Raw genomic sequence first — 17,430 nt, forward strand, 5'->3', positions numbered from 1 at the left:
CCTCGTCAGCCAGGAGCATGGCCAGGTTTACATGGGAGCTTGCTGGTTTGCTGGGCAAGATGTGCCTGGACATGTGTGCCTCCCCAGGCAGCCATTCCCCCCTTCCAAGGATTGAGGGACGGCCTGGCAGCACCTCCGTTGATGCACACCATGTCAAGCTGGATCGTCCTAAGGGCCTTGTTTCGAAGTGTATGGGAGGGAATTAAGGCAATGAAAGCATACCCCTCCGTGCCCCATGAGACCTACAGTCCCAGACGGACTGCTGGTGCCAGGAGCGTTGCTCAAGGCTGCACCCACAGCACTACTCACTTGCTGTACCCCCTTCTCCTGCAGTGAGTGAGAGCCCAGGAGCGTCCAACACACAAGTGATAAGCCTCAACCCACAGGCAGCCTTAGCAAGGCCATCACTGGCCAGCCACCTGGCTCATTTGCAACAGCCTCAGCCTGGAGTAAACCTCCTGGAGTCAGTGCAATTTTTCCCTGAGGATAAACAACCAAGTGGAGTTTTCACTGTTAATTACTCTTCTTCCTCCTCTCTCTTCCCCTCCAAGAAAAATGGGTTGATAGGTCCTTATTCATTTTGCTTTCACAAGCTAAGAGCTGACAGCATGACCAAAAAAAAAAAAAATAATTTCAAAGCATTTAAAATTTGCCCTTAAATTGCTTAGCGCAATTCTTCTGTTTCCTGTGACATCCTTGTAATACACCATTTCCATGGCTAACTAATAAGTGCTTTCAGAAGGGGCAAAAATGGTAAGGGGATCAAATGCCACTAACTAGCCTAGGCAAGGAGTTATGCTGTATGAGAAATCCCTTCACACTCTGCTTCAGACTTTTTTTTTTTTTGTCCCCAAGCATTTCTTCACTCTATTTTTTCCAGTATCAAGCATGCTGTGCCAGGCCCGCCATTGACTTCTCAACCCTTTAACCTTGTTTCTCCCTGTATTTCACCTTCCTCTTTTCCTCTTTGTCCTGATTTGGTTTGGAGTTTCAGCTCTTTCTTCCTTCCTTCCTTTTTTTGACTTTCTGTTCTTGGAGTTATGTTTTTGTTTTCTTTAATACATTTTTGCAGCATCCTAGTTTTACCAAACTCACTTCTTCCCCTCCCTCCCCCCTTGTTAATAATCAGTGCTATTAATTTTGTCTGACAGTGCTCGTCACCTGTTTGCTGGTGTTTTGGTTTACAGTGGGTTTGGCTTGTAGGACAAACTCATTCCATGGTAAGGTGCATTGCATCAGAGAAATTAAAATTTCTTTTTGCTTTATGGTTTGTTGCGTGGAATATTTGCCATTTGCCCACAGCAACTTTAAAACTAAACTAGATAAGCCTGGGAAACACAATGGAGGAATGACTGCTCCCTCTTCAGTAGTGAGCATTTTCTCCTGAACCGGCATGGCATTTATGACAGCATATCATCTAAGTGCCTGAGCTTGGACAGAGACTCATGGCACGTCTGAGGGACCACTGTGCATCTCTGTACCTCCTGGTGAATTGCTCCACGATTTGTGTTCATGTAAGTCCCTTTGTGCAGGAATAATGCTGGCATTTATCCCAAAGGTAGTGTGGAGCTGCACAGCTTTTATTCGTTCATTTATTTTTAACCACCGGCTGGTATTCCAACTGTGGCAAATATTGCAGTCTAACCTGAGGCCACCCTCCAGTCTGGATCCTCCAGGGCAAGTCTTCTGGACTACCTGCTTAATCAAAAATAAGACTCGAGAAAATAATCCTACCTAGACACTCATTTTTGTCCTAAAAGCATGTAAATCTGGTGAAGTGTCAACACAGAACATGCCCCTGTCTCAGCACTCCTTACATAACATTTCCTCAGCACAGCATGCAGCGGTGCTCTCTGCCAAGCATGAGCAAGGCTGGAATGCATGGGTAGCTCCAACCCAAACATTACCAGTGCTACTAACATCTTTGTAATAGTGAAATACCTCTGATGGACAAGATTGGTAACAAGTTGTCATCACTGAGCAAGCTGCCACTCCAGATGGAGCAGTTCCTTTGTTGAACATAAATTGACGCAGTAGAAACCCAGCATTTCTCTGATACAAGGCACTGCTGGCTGTTGATATTACTGTGTTTTTGAAGGAGCACTGGAGAAAGAGTCTGAATTTCATGACCAGAGCTCAAAACCTGTCTTAATTTCCATTGATGATATAATTACAAGCCAAGCTCATGTCTCAAATGTAGAAGGATATTTTGAAATCTGTCCTGTAAAGACAACTGAGATCTAAATTGACGTGGGGGCAGAGGAACATTGGATATGAAAACAATCCAAAAAAGATAATAAGAAAATAAATTTCTCTTAAGGCCCATAAAATTGGCCTTCATTCCAGCTGTCTTTGCAGAGCAAAACTTCCAAGGCATTTGCAAATTCATATTACTACCTTAGTGCATTGCATTTTTATTTCCAGCAAATGCTGAGCATTTGTCAATTGTGAAGTTGTTTCTTAGCTATTATTCTTGTTGACTTAAACAAAAAAAAAAAGATTACTTTTGACTGTATTTGTACGGATGATCACTCATCCTCAGTACCATGTTAAGAGCTTATGGTGTAGTCCTGTTCTCCTTGCAGTCAATAATGAGTCTGCCTGAAGTGTGGTGGCTGTGTTTCAGTGTGGCTGTGTGAATCTGTACAGTGGTTTGTAGCATGTCAGCTGTTGACTGTGTGCTCCTTGCGTAGCCATCCTCCATGTTGTGACCTTCTCTGTTTTTGTCCCTTTCTAGAAGCTGAGGAACTGTACCAGAAACGGGTGCTCACCATAACTGGCATTTGCATTGCTCTTCTAGTAGTTGGCATCATGTGTGTGGTGGCCTACTGCAAAACCAAGTAAACTTTTCTCTTTTTTCTTTTTATATCTGTGGTTGTTGGTCAGGGCCTTCCCAGCTGACTGTAGCCTCTACTTCTCTGAGCATAAGGTTGTATCTGGGTTTCTGCAGAGCAGAGCTGAAGAGACAAAATTGTGGCCAGTGTGCTCTGGTCCAAGCCAGAAGAGTGCAGGTCCCCCTGTCCATCAGCAGTGCAAAAATAAGACAGGTATCTGAAAGGCTTCTCACCCTTCCAATGTGACTTGAGGAAATTTCACTGACTTGCAATTCTTTGTCTATCACCCATCCCAGCTAGTTTCCCCAGCTGGGAAGGAACAAACCCCAACTCTGGAATTGTGTTGCTCTCCAGCAGTAAATTTTACGTATCAGCCTGGTTTGTTTGTACTTGAGGCAAGATTAACAGTGCTAAAAGTTACTAAACACCAAAGGCCAAAGAACTGAATGCGGAAGTGCTCCCAATGCAAAAGTAGGCACTTAAATGCATTCTGTGAGTCTCTGTAAATTACTGGGGGTGACTCTCAAACATGCTTGAGGCACTCTGGACCATAAATTACACTGAACATCAGCAGGATTTGTGCTGCCAAAACTCTGGCTGCTCTTATAAATCTCCTCACTAAAACACAGAAAACCCTTATCATAAATCTTCCACATTTGTATAAACCATATTTACTGCTGCAGGGACAGATTGGCAGTTGGGTTGTTGGTTTTCCCTGTAAGCCCCATCAGTAATAGATGTGTTAAAAGTGGGGGAAGAGGAGAATCATTTGCCCCCCTTGGTGAGAATCCAGCCACACACACACACTCCTCCCACCCACAACTATATGCCAGTGGTCAGTAGGGAGCAACTGAAACAGTAATAAGAATCAGATCAACTACTGCTTTTAGAAATTACAACTGTCAAGCCAGGGCAGCTAAACAATATTTTTCTTCGTCCAAAGTTCATTGAAATCAGCCAAGAATCACCATGAATTGCAGCAAACATTTAGTCGTGGTCCTGAAGTATGGTTTTTTATATTAAAGAGCCTCCAGAATCCATCAGGGGTCTGGGTGCTTTGTCACAGTTTGTCCCAGACATCAGTGATCACTGCCAGCCAAAAGTTAAATGTTTTCAAACAAGACTGATGGGAGTGAAAGTGAGCTGCCAGTTCATGGCCCTCCATATGCAGCGGTGATGCCAGACTGCTATATGTGAGATGTTCCCCCCATGATCTTTCCTTCTAATAGGGGAAAACCCAGAAACCAGGGGAAGCCTGGAATGGTCTTGGGAGAACACACTAAATAAAATATAATGGCTTAGATTTTGTTCATCTCCTTGCAAGAGATACTGCTGGTCAAATGCTAAGGCAATATCTTCTGACACTGAGCCTTAATTCAGAGGTGCTTTATTTGCAAGGAATTTGCATTAAGGGAAGGGCTGCTCAGAATAATTGAAGTACACAATTAACTTTCCCATTATTCTTTCTTCTCAGTTTCCTGGAGTAATTTCTTTTTTTAGTTAGTGTCCTTTTACTAGAGGACAAACAGCACACATGGAAGCATGCAAAATGCAAATACACTGATCACTGAAGGTGGGAAGCAATGCAGTTTCCTAGGGACAGATTCCCAGGCGATATGTGCCAGGATCTCAGATCCATAGATGATGAACTCAAACTCCCTCTAGAAGCCACTTGCTCTGCCACGTCAGGGGACTCGGGTTGTCCTCAGCTCCCAAGGTCTCTAAGATCTCATGAAGGGGTGCTGTGAAATCAAGTTAAACTCTTTTCTATGTTGCTTTTCAGCCCAGACTGGTCTTTGGGTAGCTGCTCAGGTATCTCCTGGCACTGCACTCACCATCCACCTTAAGCACTTTTGTGTCCTAAGATGATGCCTCGTTATCCTCCAAACACAAAGCCCATGTGGACCAGGAACCATGTCCTGCTGAGACAGGAGCATTTCCAAGGCAGCTGTGTCTGCTTATGTCGTGCATGTGGAGTGACATAAATTAAATGTCTTCCACTATCCAGGCACATACACACAGAGAAAATACGTAGTGTGTCAAGTCATGTTTTTCTTGTCTTTAAGCTTACCTGGCTATCAAACTTTCATATATTTATTGTTTTTCCTCCCCTCTCCTCTTTGGAAAGCTTGGAATAGTCCCCTTGAGTTCAAAACAGGATTGAAAATGGTTATATCTTACAGTATCCTACCCTGCCAAAAATATCTGCAGTTCTTAATATGGCTTAGGGAATTGTGTGTATTTTAGCTCTTGCCACAACCAAGGTCACATGCATTCTGCAGTACATTGGAGCTTGCGTCCTCCCTTCATTTCCCTGGATCTGTGGCGGGATGGTAGAAGTTGTCTAGTATAATCAGACAAAACTACACAATATTGATAAATTAAGTATGAAATTGAATAGCTCTTTACCAGTTTATTTATTTTGGTGTTCTGTTTAGCATGTTGTGCACAGCTTCCACAGCACCAGGTTTTACTATGTTGCAAGTTCTGTTACTGACAGCTTGTAGTGATCTCTTGAAAAGTTCCCTTGAGGAGAGCTGGAAGGATTAGCTACTGGAGAATGATCAGCTAAGGATGGGGCACAGCAGAAGCATCCAAGTCAGCCAGAGACCATGGTTGATGGATGGTTCTATTGAATGCATTAGCAGCCCTTACATCCAGATAGTAATCATTAGGTTCCAGAGTTAATGTGACGTTGCTATAACAAAACCTTCTATTGCTGCCAGGATGTCTGGAGGCTCAGGCATACCTCACACACTCACTCACTTCTGATTTCTGGGGCTTCCTCTGCACCTGTCACTTCTTTTAACACATTTATGTATTTGGAGTGCACTGCTGAGGTAGGGGATAAATCCCACAAAAAAAATGTGTAGCTGCCACATCACAAAGATTGTGGCACACACCATGTTTTCCAATGGCTGCAAGCAAGCCCTGAAGCCAGGCCACCTCGGCAGCTTGTGGTGAATGGAGAAGCATAACCCAGTGGGTTGCCATGGCTGCAGTGAGGGTGTCAAGGTAGCTGGGTAAAAATCTCTCCCCCCCTCCCCTCTGAGTGAAGAAAAGAGTTCCTCCTGAGACAGAGCACGGCTTAGAAATGGCTTCACTATTCCTCGTACTTTTTCCTGTCCCTCTGTGGCCTCCTGACTCCTGGAAGGATTCCCACACATCCTTCCCCCTCTGCAGGTCCCCATAGCTCCAGCTGCAATTAGACCTGTGGTCTTCAGAGTTACTCTGAGATCTTTCAGTGGTGGGGAATGTGCTGGCAAAAAAAGTGATGTTATATTATTATCATCATCTTTAACATGCTGAAAGGTGCAGCTGCTTTCCCTTTGACTCTTAAAATCATTTCCGCGTTTCATGCACAGGAAGCAGAGGAAAAAGTTGCACGACCGCCTTCGGCAGAGCCTGCGCTCAGAAAGGAACAATGTGATGAACGTGGCCAACGGACCACACCACCCCAACCCACCGCCAGATAACGTCCAGCTGGTGAATGTAGGTTTTACTGCTCACTGGTGTATGCAGGTTTTACTAGCCCCACTTCAGCCTAGGCTGCCAGCACCACAGCAAGGCTTGCCTCACAGCTTTTAAACTTCTACCTGTTGCAGGCTGGTGACTGAATTCTCTTGGCTTTCTCCACCCAGAAACAATTAGGGACTTTGCAAAAAAAAGGAAGTAAAAAGAGACATGTTTCTGCAGATGCCCAATTTACTGGGGCATGCCACAGTGCTTCAGCTGTGCCTGTGGATCTAGGACACCAAAAGCAAGAAAACCACCTTAGAAAAAAATACTAATGTCTCTATAGCATGGCTAAATGCTGCAGGGATAAACTTCTTCAAACACACATCTTGCTCTTCCTACTGCCCTTGGCCTGATGGTTGGTGAGTAGGGACAGATCCCTCAAATCAGAAATGTGACATTATGAACTCAGGAGTAAAAGTCTGAATTAAGATCTCACCTGGACAGTAGCAGCAGCTGGGGAGATGGGGCTGGGGCAGATACCCCACCAGCATCCTCCAGCCATTTGTCAGAGCAGCGCAGAGTTACTCTTCAACTAACCACTTGGCCAAGCCCCTTGGTCTTAGAGGCCAGGGCTCATGCTGCCTGTAGCCACTTCCTTCTCTCCTCCCTTTCCTAGGGAAGCTTGGCGCTCAGAGGGAACATCAGCCTCCCACCGGCTTGAGCCATCCCTGCTCTCCTGCTCCACCATCACTGCACATATTCGTGACAGCTTGTTGCAGGGTTGAGCCCTGGCTTGGCTGAGTCAATGGCAAAGCTCCTACTGACCTTGGTTAAGGCCAAGACACCTCTTCAGAAGAGCTCAACTTCCAATATTTCCCCTCAAAAGAACTAAATCCATAGACAGATTATTAAGAGAGGAGAAAGCAGGAGTCCCCAGTGAGGAGAAGGGAGCGTCCTACCAGCAACAGCACTGGGGGTGGGGGTTCCAGATGAGAGGTGCGTGGGAGGTTGGACACTGCGCACCTCCAGCTCCATCTCAGGAGGCTTTGGCCCATTCTGGAGACCATCCCCTGATGAATAGGTCTGCCATGGTGCTGCATCCATGGGCACTGAAAATAGCGATTTCCTGCCCAGATTCTTATCCTGCTACTGCTAACTACAGCTGTCTTCTCTATCAGAGAACAGTATTTTTGATTTATTTGGTAGCAAAGGGGGCGTTGCCTCTCCAGGTCTCTATCCATGAGGACTTCTCATTTCTTTGGTAACTAAGTATGTTGTTTATAGCCTGATTGGGATGCAGAACTTTGCTAATTTCCTCATTTGTTGCCTCCTACTTTGAGTTAAATGACATATATATGGAGACATGTCTATGAATGTACTTAACTGTGACAGTGTGGAATCTGCCTGTATTTAAGTGACAAGGTTTGTGCTTTGGCACATGTCAAAAACTGTGACTTGGCGGGGGGAGAGGGAAGGGATTGGAAATTACATCTGCAAGTGTGCTGTGAATTACAGTTTGTAAACCTGAGGTTTGTCTGGTTTTTTTCAGCAGTACATTTCAAAAAACGTAATCTCCAGTGAGCATGTAATCGAGAGAGAAACAGAGACCTCATTTTCGACAAGCCACTACACCTCAACAACACATCACTCTGTGACAGTCACCCAGACACCTAGCCACAGGTACTGGAGGGGGAAGGCAAAGAGCACCTGTAATATCTGATCTGTTGCTGTTGCAAAACCAAAAAGATGTGTGAAAAAAAACAAACCCAGAAAAATCTATGTTCCATTTGTAGTGTATTCGTTTTAAGACTAATGATATTCGATGTCATCTCACCTAACTAATTCGTTTTCCAGGAATTTACAAAGAGCTTTATTGACTGAATGGCATTCCAATGCTATTAAAGTGAGTCTTAGTATGTGCCAATTGCTAAATTAGTGACAGTCCTGGTGACTGGAAAGCCTTGCTTCCCTCCCCTTTTATTCACATATGCAAAGTCATCTTGATGCATGTGGATTCATACAATTCACAAAACTCTGCAAGCCCCAGTTACCAACCCAAAGTTAAGCTGCCCATCCCGAGTGGCAGCAGAGCCCTTTCTTTCCCCTGGCTAAACTTCCGCTCATCTGCATTTGCCACTGAAGCACCCTCTCACACTCCCCTCCCTTCTTCTCCTTTCCTGGTTGCTGATCTCCAGCTGGAGTAATGGCCACACTGAAAGCATCATCTCTGAAAGCCACTCGGTACTTGTCAGTTCCTCCATGGAGAACAGCAGGCACACCAGCCCAGCAGGGCCCCGGGGCCGCCTCAATGGCATTGGTGGGCCACGGGAAGGCAACAGCTTCCTCCGGCATGCAAGAGAGACCCCTGACTCCTACAGAGACTCTCCTCACAGTGAAAGGTAGGACACACCACTCCATTGCTTTCAGCTGGCAAGACCTGGTGTTCCCAGGTGGTTTCAAAGCTTGGGAGCACAGGAGGTAACCCAACAGTGCAGCTGTTCATGTAGGGCATACATCTCCTCATTTGTAAAGGTGGAGAGCTTAGTAGTAGTTTAAAATCTACCAACAGCATTTCTTCCCTTCTTGCTTCTGCTGATTTATTCCTACTAGCCAGCAGTTCAAATTTGGATAAGCTCCACTGAAGTAATTTGTCAGAAATTTCCATTGTAAAGTTAAAATGGATTTTTGACTAATTATCAGTTTCTCGGAAGAAGTGATTGAGAAAACTGAGGGATTTTGTGAGACACAAAAGGTGGGGGGAAAGCAGTGTATTGATCCGTAGGAAAACAGCACCAAGAACTCCTAAGCAGTATAGGAGTTCTGCTGCCACCTACTTTCTGGGAGATGCCAACTCCTAAACCCATTGTCACCTTCAAAAATTCCCCTTGACACTTTATTAAATAAAGGCAAGGAACACAAAGTGCAAGACAGAAAAACCCAGGTCGTTATTAAATCATGAGTAGTTAGAAATAAAGCTGGCCAGGAGTTTTCCAACAAAGAAATATGTTCTGTGAAAAGGGTGGTTCATCAGTACCTAAGGACTGACTTGTGCATCAGTTGCAAGAAAACTTTTACTGAAAAAGTCTTCTCAGATTTAGGCTAGGATTTTATCTCAAGAGCATGGGATGGCCCCAGATTAGCAAAAAAAAGACTGAGAAGAAACAAGACATTTAAAGAGAGCTTTGCTCGCAACAATCAGAGGCAGAAGAAAAGGAGAGTGTTACTGGACCAATTCTCTGAGCACTGTGAAATCACAAGGGATTTGATCTTGTGGGATGTCCATGATGTCAAAAATGCATCCAGGAAAGAGACCAAGTTGTGTAGGAGAAAAATTGTGTTTTACAGAAAAATGAATGTGCAAGTACAGCAAAAGCCATTTCTGTGGTACTCCCTCTGCTACACAAAGAACTGCTTAGCAGTGGGATAAGGCACCATGGCTGGGGGCTCCCTGAATAAGGCCTGTAGGACCACTAAGGATGGTGAACTGTCTCTCTCCTTATAACAAAGTAATCTGCTATTTACCATGGAGTTTAAGTTCAAGATATGTGGCTCACATGACATAAACAGCCATGGCCCCAGTCCAGCAGAGCACTTCAATGACATTAATTTTTAATCGTGCAAGTAGCCCCATTGAAATCAGTGAGATTACTCAAGCAGGTAAATCTCAGTGTGGGCTTAAGTGCTTTGCTGGATCAGGACCTATAGCAGTAAATACCGCATTGTTCTCCTGCCTGGGAGCCGTACAAGATGCACGGCCACACGCCCGCTGGTAATGAGTATTGCAGCTTAGTATGTTTGGGCATCTACGTGTGAGAAGTAAAGATCATTCGCACTCTTTTCCCACATTGCGTGGGACACCCAGAACGTGATTCTGATATTAGCTGTTCAGATTTTAGCACGGGCAAAAGGAATGTGTGCCCTTCCTTTTTGATGAGAAGAAAGAAGGCATTTCATCAATCATGGTTTCTTGAAGATTATGCTACAGGTGAAAACCAGCAACATTTCTGTGATAATTCACCAGGCATTGATGGCCTAGCCTCTGCCTGAAATGACCGTGAGTTTGGAATGCAGAAGATAGTTCCCTGAGCATTAAATTAGACCTCATCTATTTTTAGCAGGCAGGAAATACATGTCAGATTATTTCTGAGATGGATTGCTTGTATGTGTGTGTACATAAGGGGGAAAATGAGAGTTATTTGCAACTAAGAATGACTCTGAAACATTAAGGAATGTACAAGCTGACAAATTACTTCCTGAAGCCATCAAGTATTGCTGTGCTGTGAATTGGTAGTCTCTGCTCCCTCCACCCTCCTGTCCCCCAGCTACTTCACAATTTTGAAATTAAATAGAGTAGACATTATAAGGGGTTCTTTTGCATTACTCCATCTCTTTGTTGGATCCCATACCCTGACACCCGTTTACATGAGCAGAAGACCCAAGCAGCTATATTTTAGAAAGTCCTTAGCCATCTTACATGAGAGAAGATCAAAAAGCACCATCTCAGCACAAAAGGCTAGAGTATAAAATGAAGTTGACAGCATGTAACTAGTTAACACTTGTGGGCTGGCTATGGATACACTCTGATCCCCTTTCACTGAGCCAGCATGGTTTACCTCTTGTTGACCATGAAATTGGATAAATCTATCACCTTATAACCTTCCTTTCGCGATGGTCTAGAACTGCATGTGTTTGGCTCCTGTGCCTCAGCTCACGGACAGCAGCTTGTTAGCACTGTTTCCCATTATGGTGTGGGGGAATACACTAGAAAAGTGTGAATGTAGAATACCCCAATATGAGTAACTTGACACTGATGGAAGCATGCACAGTACATTGAACATATTTAACTAACTTAGTGCTAAATTCCAGTGTGTCAAGAAGACACATGCCCAGGACTGTACCAGCTGGGGAAGTAGAAAGGCTTCAGTTTTTCAGACAATGCCTGTTTAAAAATGTGAAAGGAATGAAAAGCTCATTCATGGAAGGAAAAATAAAGAATGAATTAATTCATCCAATGCACAGACCTACTAATTGCCCTCTGCCCTCACTAGCAAACAACTTGATTAATTCCCATGCATTAGTCCAGTTTTGTTGTTCTTTCTCCTGTTCTTCAGTTGATGTGAATCAATGTACCTCAACTGAAACCAATTTACTCTACTACACATCACTTCAGGATCTGTCCCAGTTTCTGTTTTATCCAATAGCTCTGTTTTAATCAGGTGTGATATGTGCAACTGAGTCATAGATTGGATATGAAAGTTGGATTCAGATTATTTTGGTAATTTCAGACTCAGATAAATAAATCACTAATGAAAAAAGAAATAACTTAATAAATCATAGCCTTAAAACTTGTCTCAATGGGCCTGTATGAGGGATGGAGCTTAGAAAGATTTTAAATTTGAACACAAATGAAATTCAGGCAGGTGAACTTAGTATGAGATCAAAAACAAAGCCAAACAATGCAGAATATCATGCTGGGCACTGTGCCTTTGATCAGAAGTTTTCAGGCAGATCCCCACCTGGCATGAATCCACATGACCTCATGGAGCTCTGCTGATTCAAACCAGCTGAGAGTCTCACATTTTTTGTCTTCTTCCTTTGGGACAAACTCTGTACTGGCAGATGAGCTTCACTTTCAGAAATCACCGTTGATCACTATCCTTCCCACAGAAACTTATGAAGGAATAGTGGCAAATTTTGCAGAGCAATCATGAACACTAGGCCAGACAGCCCTCTCTGTCAGCATTTGTTCCCACACGAGGACAACTAAGGCTCCATGTTTCTTTGCAGATAGACATACCAGCCTGCATAACTAGCACCCAGGGAGTAGAGCAGCACAAAGCTCCTGGGATGATGCTGCAAATCCTCCTCTGACTCCCCCCTGTGATTAAAATTAACAGAATCTAGCTCTAGATTTTGTCCAAACTTTGTTTTCCTCCTTAGCCTGAGACAATCAGGTTGCCAGAAGAGGGTGAAGCCACAAGAGGACTGTCCCTTGATTCCCTTCCTTTCTTTCCTCCTGTCTGTTTGCATACGCACCAAGTTTTGGTCAAATACTGCCAGAAGTGCAGCAGCGATTTTCCTCTTGAGAAAATACTTGCAAATGCATTTTGTTTCTGGCAGCCCCCCAGTCTCTGAATCCCATTCCTGGATTCACTCCAGGAAGTTGTTCTGGCAAATAATTTACAGCATCTCCATGGCTCTTCTGAGGCAAACAGACCTGGGGGCTTTGCTATGCTCCTCCTGCTCTCAAATGTTTTTGCTCAGAGTCCTAGAAGTCAGCGGTTTTACAGGATTAATAGCAACAGGAAAGTTTCCCCAGTAGCCCTGTGTGAGGATGCTGGGGATCTTAAAGGATCCCATTCCTGCCTTTTCCCTCCCAGCCCCTGTGAGCAGCTGTGTTCACATACCACCACCGCTCCTGTGCTTGCAACCTTTCCCCATCTCTTTTCTTCAGGTATGTTTCAGCTATGACCACACCAGCTCGCATGTCACCTGTTGATTTCCACACTCCGACTTCTCCCAAGTCCCCACACTCCCAAATGTCACCACCGGCTTCCAGCTTGACCATTTCCGTCCCTTCAGTGGCAGTGAGTCCCTTCATAGAAGAGGAGCGACCACTGCTCCTGGTGACCCCGCCACGGCTACGTGAGAAGTATGACCACCACCTTCAGCAGTTCAACTCCTTCCACCATAACGCTGCCCACGAGAGCAACAGCCTGCCACCAAGTCCTCTGCGGATAGTGGAGGACGAGGAGTATGAGACCACGCAGGAGTATGAACCAGCACAGGAGCCTCCAAAGAAATTCACCAACAGCCGGAGGGTCAAAAGAACGAAGCCCAATGGCCACATTTCCAACAGGGTGGAAGTGGACTCCAACACAAGCTCTGAGAGCAGCAGCTCTGAGAGTGAAACTGAAGATGAAAGAATAGGTGAAGATACACCATTCCTGAGCATACCGAACCCCATGGCGACCAGTCTGGAGCCAGCCGCTGCCTACCGGCTGGCTGAGAGCAGGACTAACCCAGCGAATCGCTTCTCCACACCAGAAGAGTTGCAAGCAAGGTTGTCCAATGTGATAGCTAACCAAGACCCTATTGCTGTATAAAACATAAAACACATAGATTCACATGTAAAACTTTATTTTATATAATAAAGTATTCCACCTTTAAATTAAACAATTTATTTTATTTTAGCAATTCAGCTGATAGAAAACAGGAGAGGGAAAAAAAACTTTTATAAATTAAATATACGTATGTACAAATGTGTTATGTGCCATATGTAGCAATTTTTTACAGTATTTCAAAAATGGGGAAAGATATCAATGGTGCCTTTATGTTATGTTACGTTGAGAGCAAGTTTTGTACAGTTACAATGATTGCTGTCCCATAGTATTTTGCAAAACCTTCTAGCCCTCAGTTGTCCTGGCTTTTTTGTGCACTGCATTATAATGACTGGATGTATGATTTGCAAGAATTGCAGAAGTCCCTCTGGCCGCTTGTTGTAAAATCCCCAGATCAAAAAGCCCTGTAATGGCACTCCCACCCTACTCACCCCACCAGAAGAACACACACACAAAGAGGGAAAAAAAAAAAAGCTTAAAAAATGACAAAAAAAATATTTTCTTGTATAATGAGTTTTATTTGCTTTCCGTATATGAAATTAGTTTTGTCTGCTCTCTGCCAGCCATAAGGTTTGCTTCTTTGAGCACTGGGATAATAGTAGATCCAACAGCATGCTATTATTAGTTACAGCAGGATAAAAAAAAAAAAAAAAAAAACCACAAACAAACAAACAAAAACAACCAACCAAAAAAAAGTCAACCTGCATTAAATAATGTTACATATAGAAAGAAAGTAATACTGTGATTTTAAACCAAATATATTATTAATCAGAGGTCAGCTTGTAATCAGTAGGAGCTGCCATTTCATTATTTTCCAGATATTAACTGTTCTAGTTATCCCTTAGAAAATGGGTTTAGGTTAGCTGAGGCTTTGAACCCAATACTCTATTTTAAAAAAAGGAAAAAAAAAAAAGAAAAAAAGAAAAAAGAAAAAAATATTTATAGTAGTTTAAGTTAATGGGGCAAATACAATAGCAGATATCTGTAACCAAGCAAGGAAGAGATCTAGCTGGAAAACAAATGCCACTAATAGAAGTGCAATCAGTTTTCACCTCTATTTTGTAATGTTGATTTCTAATAGATGATTCATCCTTTCACTTCCCTTCAGTTTTCTCCCCTTACTTCTCCTCTTCAGAGAGAACCCTGCAAGCTTCTAGCAATACCTTGTTAGAGTTTCTGTTGGAGTAAGGGTTACTCTTGGACACAGAAATTACTTTCAGGAAAGAACTGATTTGCTGAATGGTTAAAAAGTATAGGCAAGTAGGAAGGACATAGCAGACGTGTGGAGTTCATTTCTACTCTCCTTTTTGACTCCATTATTTGGGGTGAGAGAAGCAAGGCTAATACAAAGCCCATTTATGAGGGCATGCACACCACGTGAGTTACAGCCATAGTGTGTGTCGCTATTTGATATCAGTATTTATATGGCCTTGAAGTCTTTGACTAGTAATGAACAAGGATGCTGTCAGTGCTGGAGCGTTTGCATCCATTCAGACAGAAGCAAATGGCCTCTTTTGCACTGAATTCCTATCAGTTTAGTCAGGTTCACTCTGCCTGTTCTCTTCTTTTGATTTTTGTTGTGTGTTCAGTTGGCACAGCATAGACTCAGGATTGATGTGGAAAACAAATGCTTTTCCTAGACTCCAGGGATTCTGAAAATGAGAACATATGTTCTACAGGTATTAGTGGACTCTAATATTAAAGAGCCGTGTCAAGAGAAAAAGAATTTCAGCCAAACTACACTCATCCTTTGGGCCACATCCTGGTCCCAGTTAAATGAAGAGAAATAAGTCAAGGAAGTTTTATGAGATGTAAACCTGAGGAACTGAAGTCCTGACTCAGTAAATTGTTCAAGCATATGCTTATGCTAATTCTAGCAAAACTTATCTTCAGCATGTGCTAGACTCCCATTGACGCATCCAGCGCATGCATAAAGTTAAGCATGCACTCAAGAGTTTTGCTGAACAAGGTGTCCTATAGATTTCAGACCTGAAAGCAAAGTCTAGTAAATGAAGCTGTTTATCAGGATTATGAAAATCAGTGAGTTGCTCACTGTGTAAATCAACCACATCACATTAGTAAGAACATGGCTGAGTCTACCTGACTATCAGATTCAGCAGAAAAAGAACAGAAAAACCTTAGTGTAGGTAGAAGATTATGACAAAGTTGTACACTAGGATGTTGGTGGTAGAAGCAAAAGGATAGGAAACTAGCACAGCTTTGAGCTGTGTGGTGGCTGAAATAGCACTGCTTATTTGAGAAGTCTATGGGATATGGCAGAGTTCATCAAATACATACTGTCTGGACTTAAGTCCCCTTTGCCGTTTTTTCCCTAGCTAGCATGTACTTGAACACACTTTGCCTTTGCAGACCAAAACAAAAGCTCTCCACAAATTCTAGATACCATACACTCATTTTCATCCCTTTAGTCATGCCTATTTATCTGCAATCCCGTGCAGCAGAACATCCACCTCCCCAGTAACTCTGCAACTCAGTAGTACAGAAGGCCAGGTGGGCTTTCCTGATGCAGACCACCAGTTTCCAAACGATTTGCACTGTTGAGTTTTCAGAGGCACTTGAAAATCTGTCCTTTCAGTGAGGTCTCTGGTGCTGCAAAGATCTTACAGGAGAGACAAGACAGAAAAAGGATGGCAGAAGAACAAGAGATTTGCCCCAAAATGACACATTTTAGTGGCAGAATAGAGATTATAACACAGGTCTTCTGTAATCTTCTCCAGTATAGATTACTCACAAGGCCAGCTCTCATTGAAGTGTCTGTGACAGCCCAGACAGATTAATCAGGATGGAAAGGGAACTTGCCTGGAAGTCGAGTAAATTATTTGACTACTAACACTGTTATTGTAGAGGGCCAGTATAAAACAAAGGAGCAATTCCATGCTTGGGAACTGTACATGTGAGATTGATTTGGTGTAGGCCTAGGGGAAAATGTCACACCTCTTCTGTTGCAGTGCCTCAAAGTCAGAGTGATGCGCAGTCCCTGCTCCTCCTCCTCCCGGTACATACAGTAGTGTATTGTAGGGTAAGCATGAAAATAGGCTGGGGACTTCACATGGACCTAAGAACAAGAAAATACAATTGGGGATATGGCTGCCTAAGCCCTTAGGTCTTTGGGGAGAACCCAGCCTTACAGCACAATTCATGCAACAGTGAGTTATGGGAGTTGCCCTGCCTTGGCACTCACAGAAGTGGGAGCAGGACGCAGCCCCTCATCTCTGGACTTGCTTTAGCACACTGTGAGGGTGCTCCGTGTCAGTCAAGTCCACACCCCAAAGTCAGCAAGTCTACATGGCCACAGGGTTTGCTGGCAGGCTGCAGCCAGCTCCTGCTGGCCAAGGGGCTGGAAACTGCAGCAAGCATGGAGCAGAGCCAGCAAGTGCATATGGGAAAGGCCAGCTCCCCTGTTGGGGATATTTGCTTCATTACCTGGACCTTTGAGCTAGTCAGTTCCAACACCCTTGAGCCATCACTGTATAACCCTTGCCAGCTCACGGAAAGAGACATGTACTTTGAAGATGGGGGAAATACTCCAGTGGTGGCAAAGTTGTTCAGATTGCCCTGGTTTCTTTCCATGTCCTTTAACTTCAGCCATGAGTTTTCCCTGTGTATGTGTTTACATGCAGGAATTATTCCAGGATGAAAGGCTTCCTTCAGGGGTGTATAGCTGGAACACATTGTGCACAACCTGGTACAGCCTGCCTGTTCGGCTGGTGTAAATCATTACAGCTCCACAGAGGTTCTCATGTAACAGAGAATAACCTACTCCCTCCTCCTGGCCCACCTATTCCCCTCCTCACTTGAGCCACCCCAACACCCCAAGGTTTAAGAGATCAATCACTGCCTTTATTAAGGAAATGGGAAAGATCCTTCTCTTTCTAGTCCTCCAAAACAGCAACGCTGCATCTCCCTGCTTCTCTCACACACAGTGCAAGCAGTTTCCTGAGCATCCAGGAGAGCAGACATGATTCCCCTCAAAGGACACACTTCTCAGCCTGTTG

The 17,430-nt window shown here is 43.9% G+C and overlaps 1 protein-coding gene across 1 annotated transcript in view; it reads left to right on the top strand.

Annotated features, from left to right (window-relative positions):
* The window catches only part of NRG1 (neuregulin 1), a 29,807-nt gene extending 15,954 nt beyond the window's left edge, over window positions 1–13,853 (top strand). Inside the window, exons 5-9 of the mRNA XM_010079923.1 lie at window positions 2,738–2,840; window positions 6,200–6,326; window positions 7,843–7,973; window positions 8,489–8,692; window positions 12,748–13,853. Of these exons, the coding sequence (XP_010078225.1) occupies window positions 2,738–2,840; window positions 6,200–6,326; window positions 7,843–7,973; window positions 8,489–8,692; window positions 12,748–13,399 (1,217 nt within the window). The 3' untranslated portion in view covers window positions 13,400–13,853. The remainder of the gene's footprint in view (window positions 1–2,737; window positions 2,841–6,199; window positions 6,327–7,842; window positions 7,974–8,488; window positions 8,693–12,747) is intronic.
* Window positions 13,854–17,430: the final 3,577 nt, after the last annotated feature.

Source organism: Pterocles gutturalis, unplaced genomic scaffold (genome assembly GCF_000699245.1).
Source record: "Pterocles gutturalis isolate BGI_N339 unplaced genomic scaffold, ASM69924v1 scaffold35219, whole genome shotgun sequence".
NCBI classification, from domain to species: Eukaryota; Metazoa; Chordata; class Aves; order Pterocliformes; family Pteroclidae; genus Pterocles; species Pterocles gutturalis.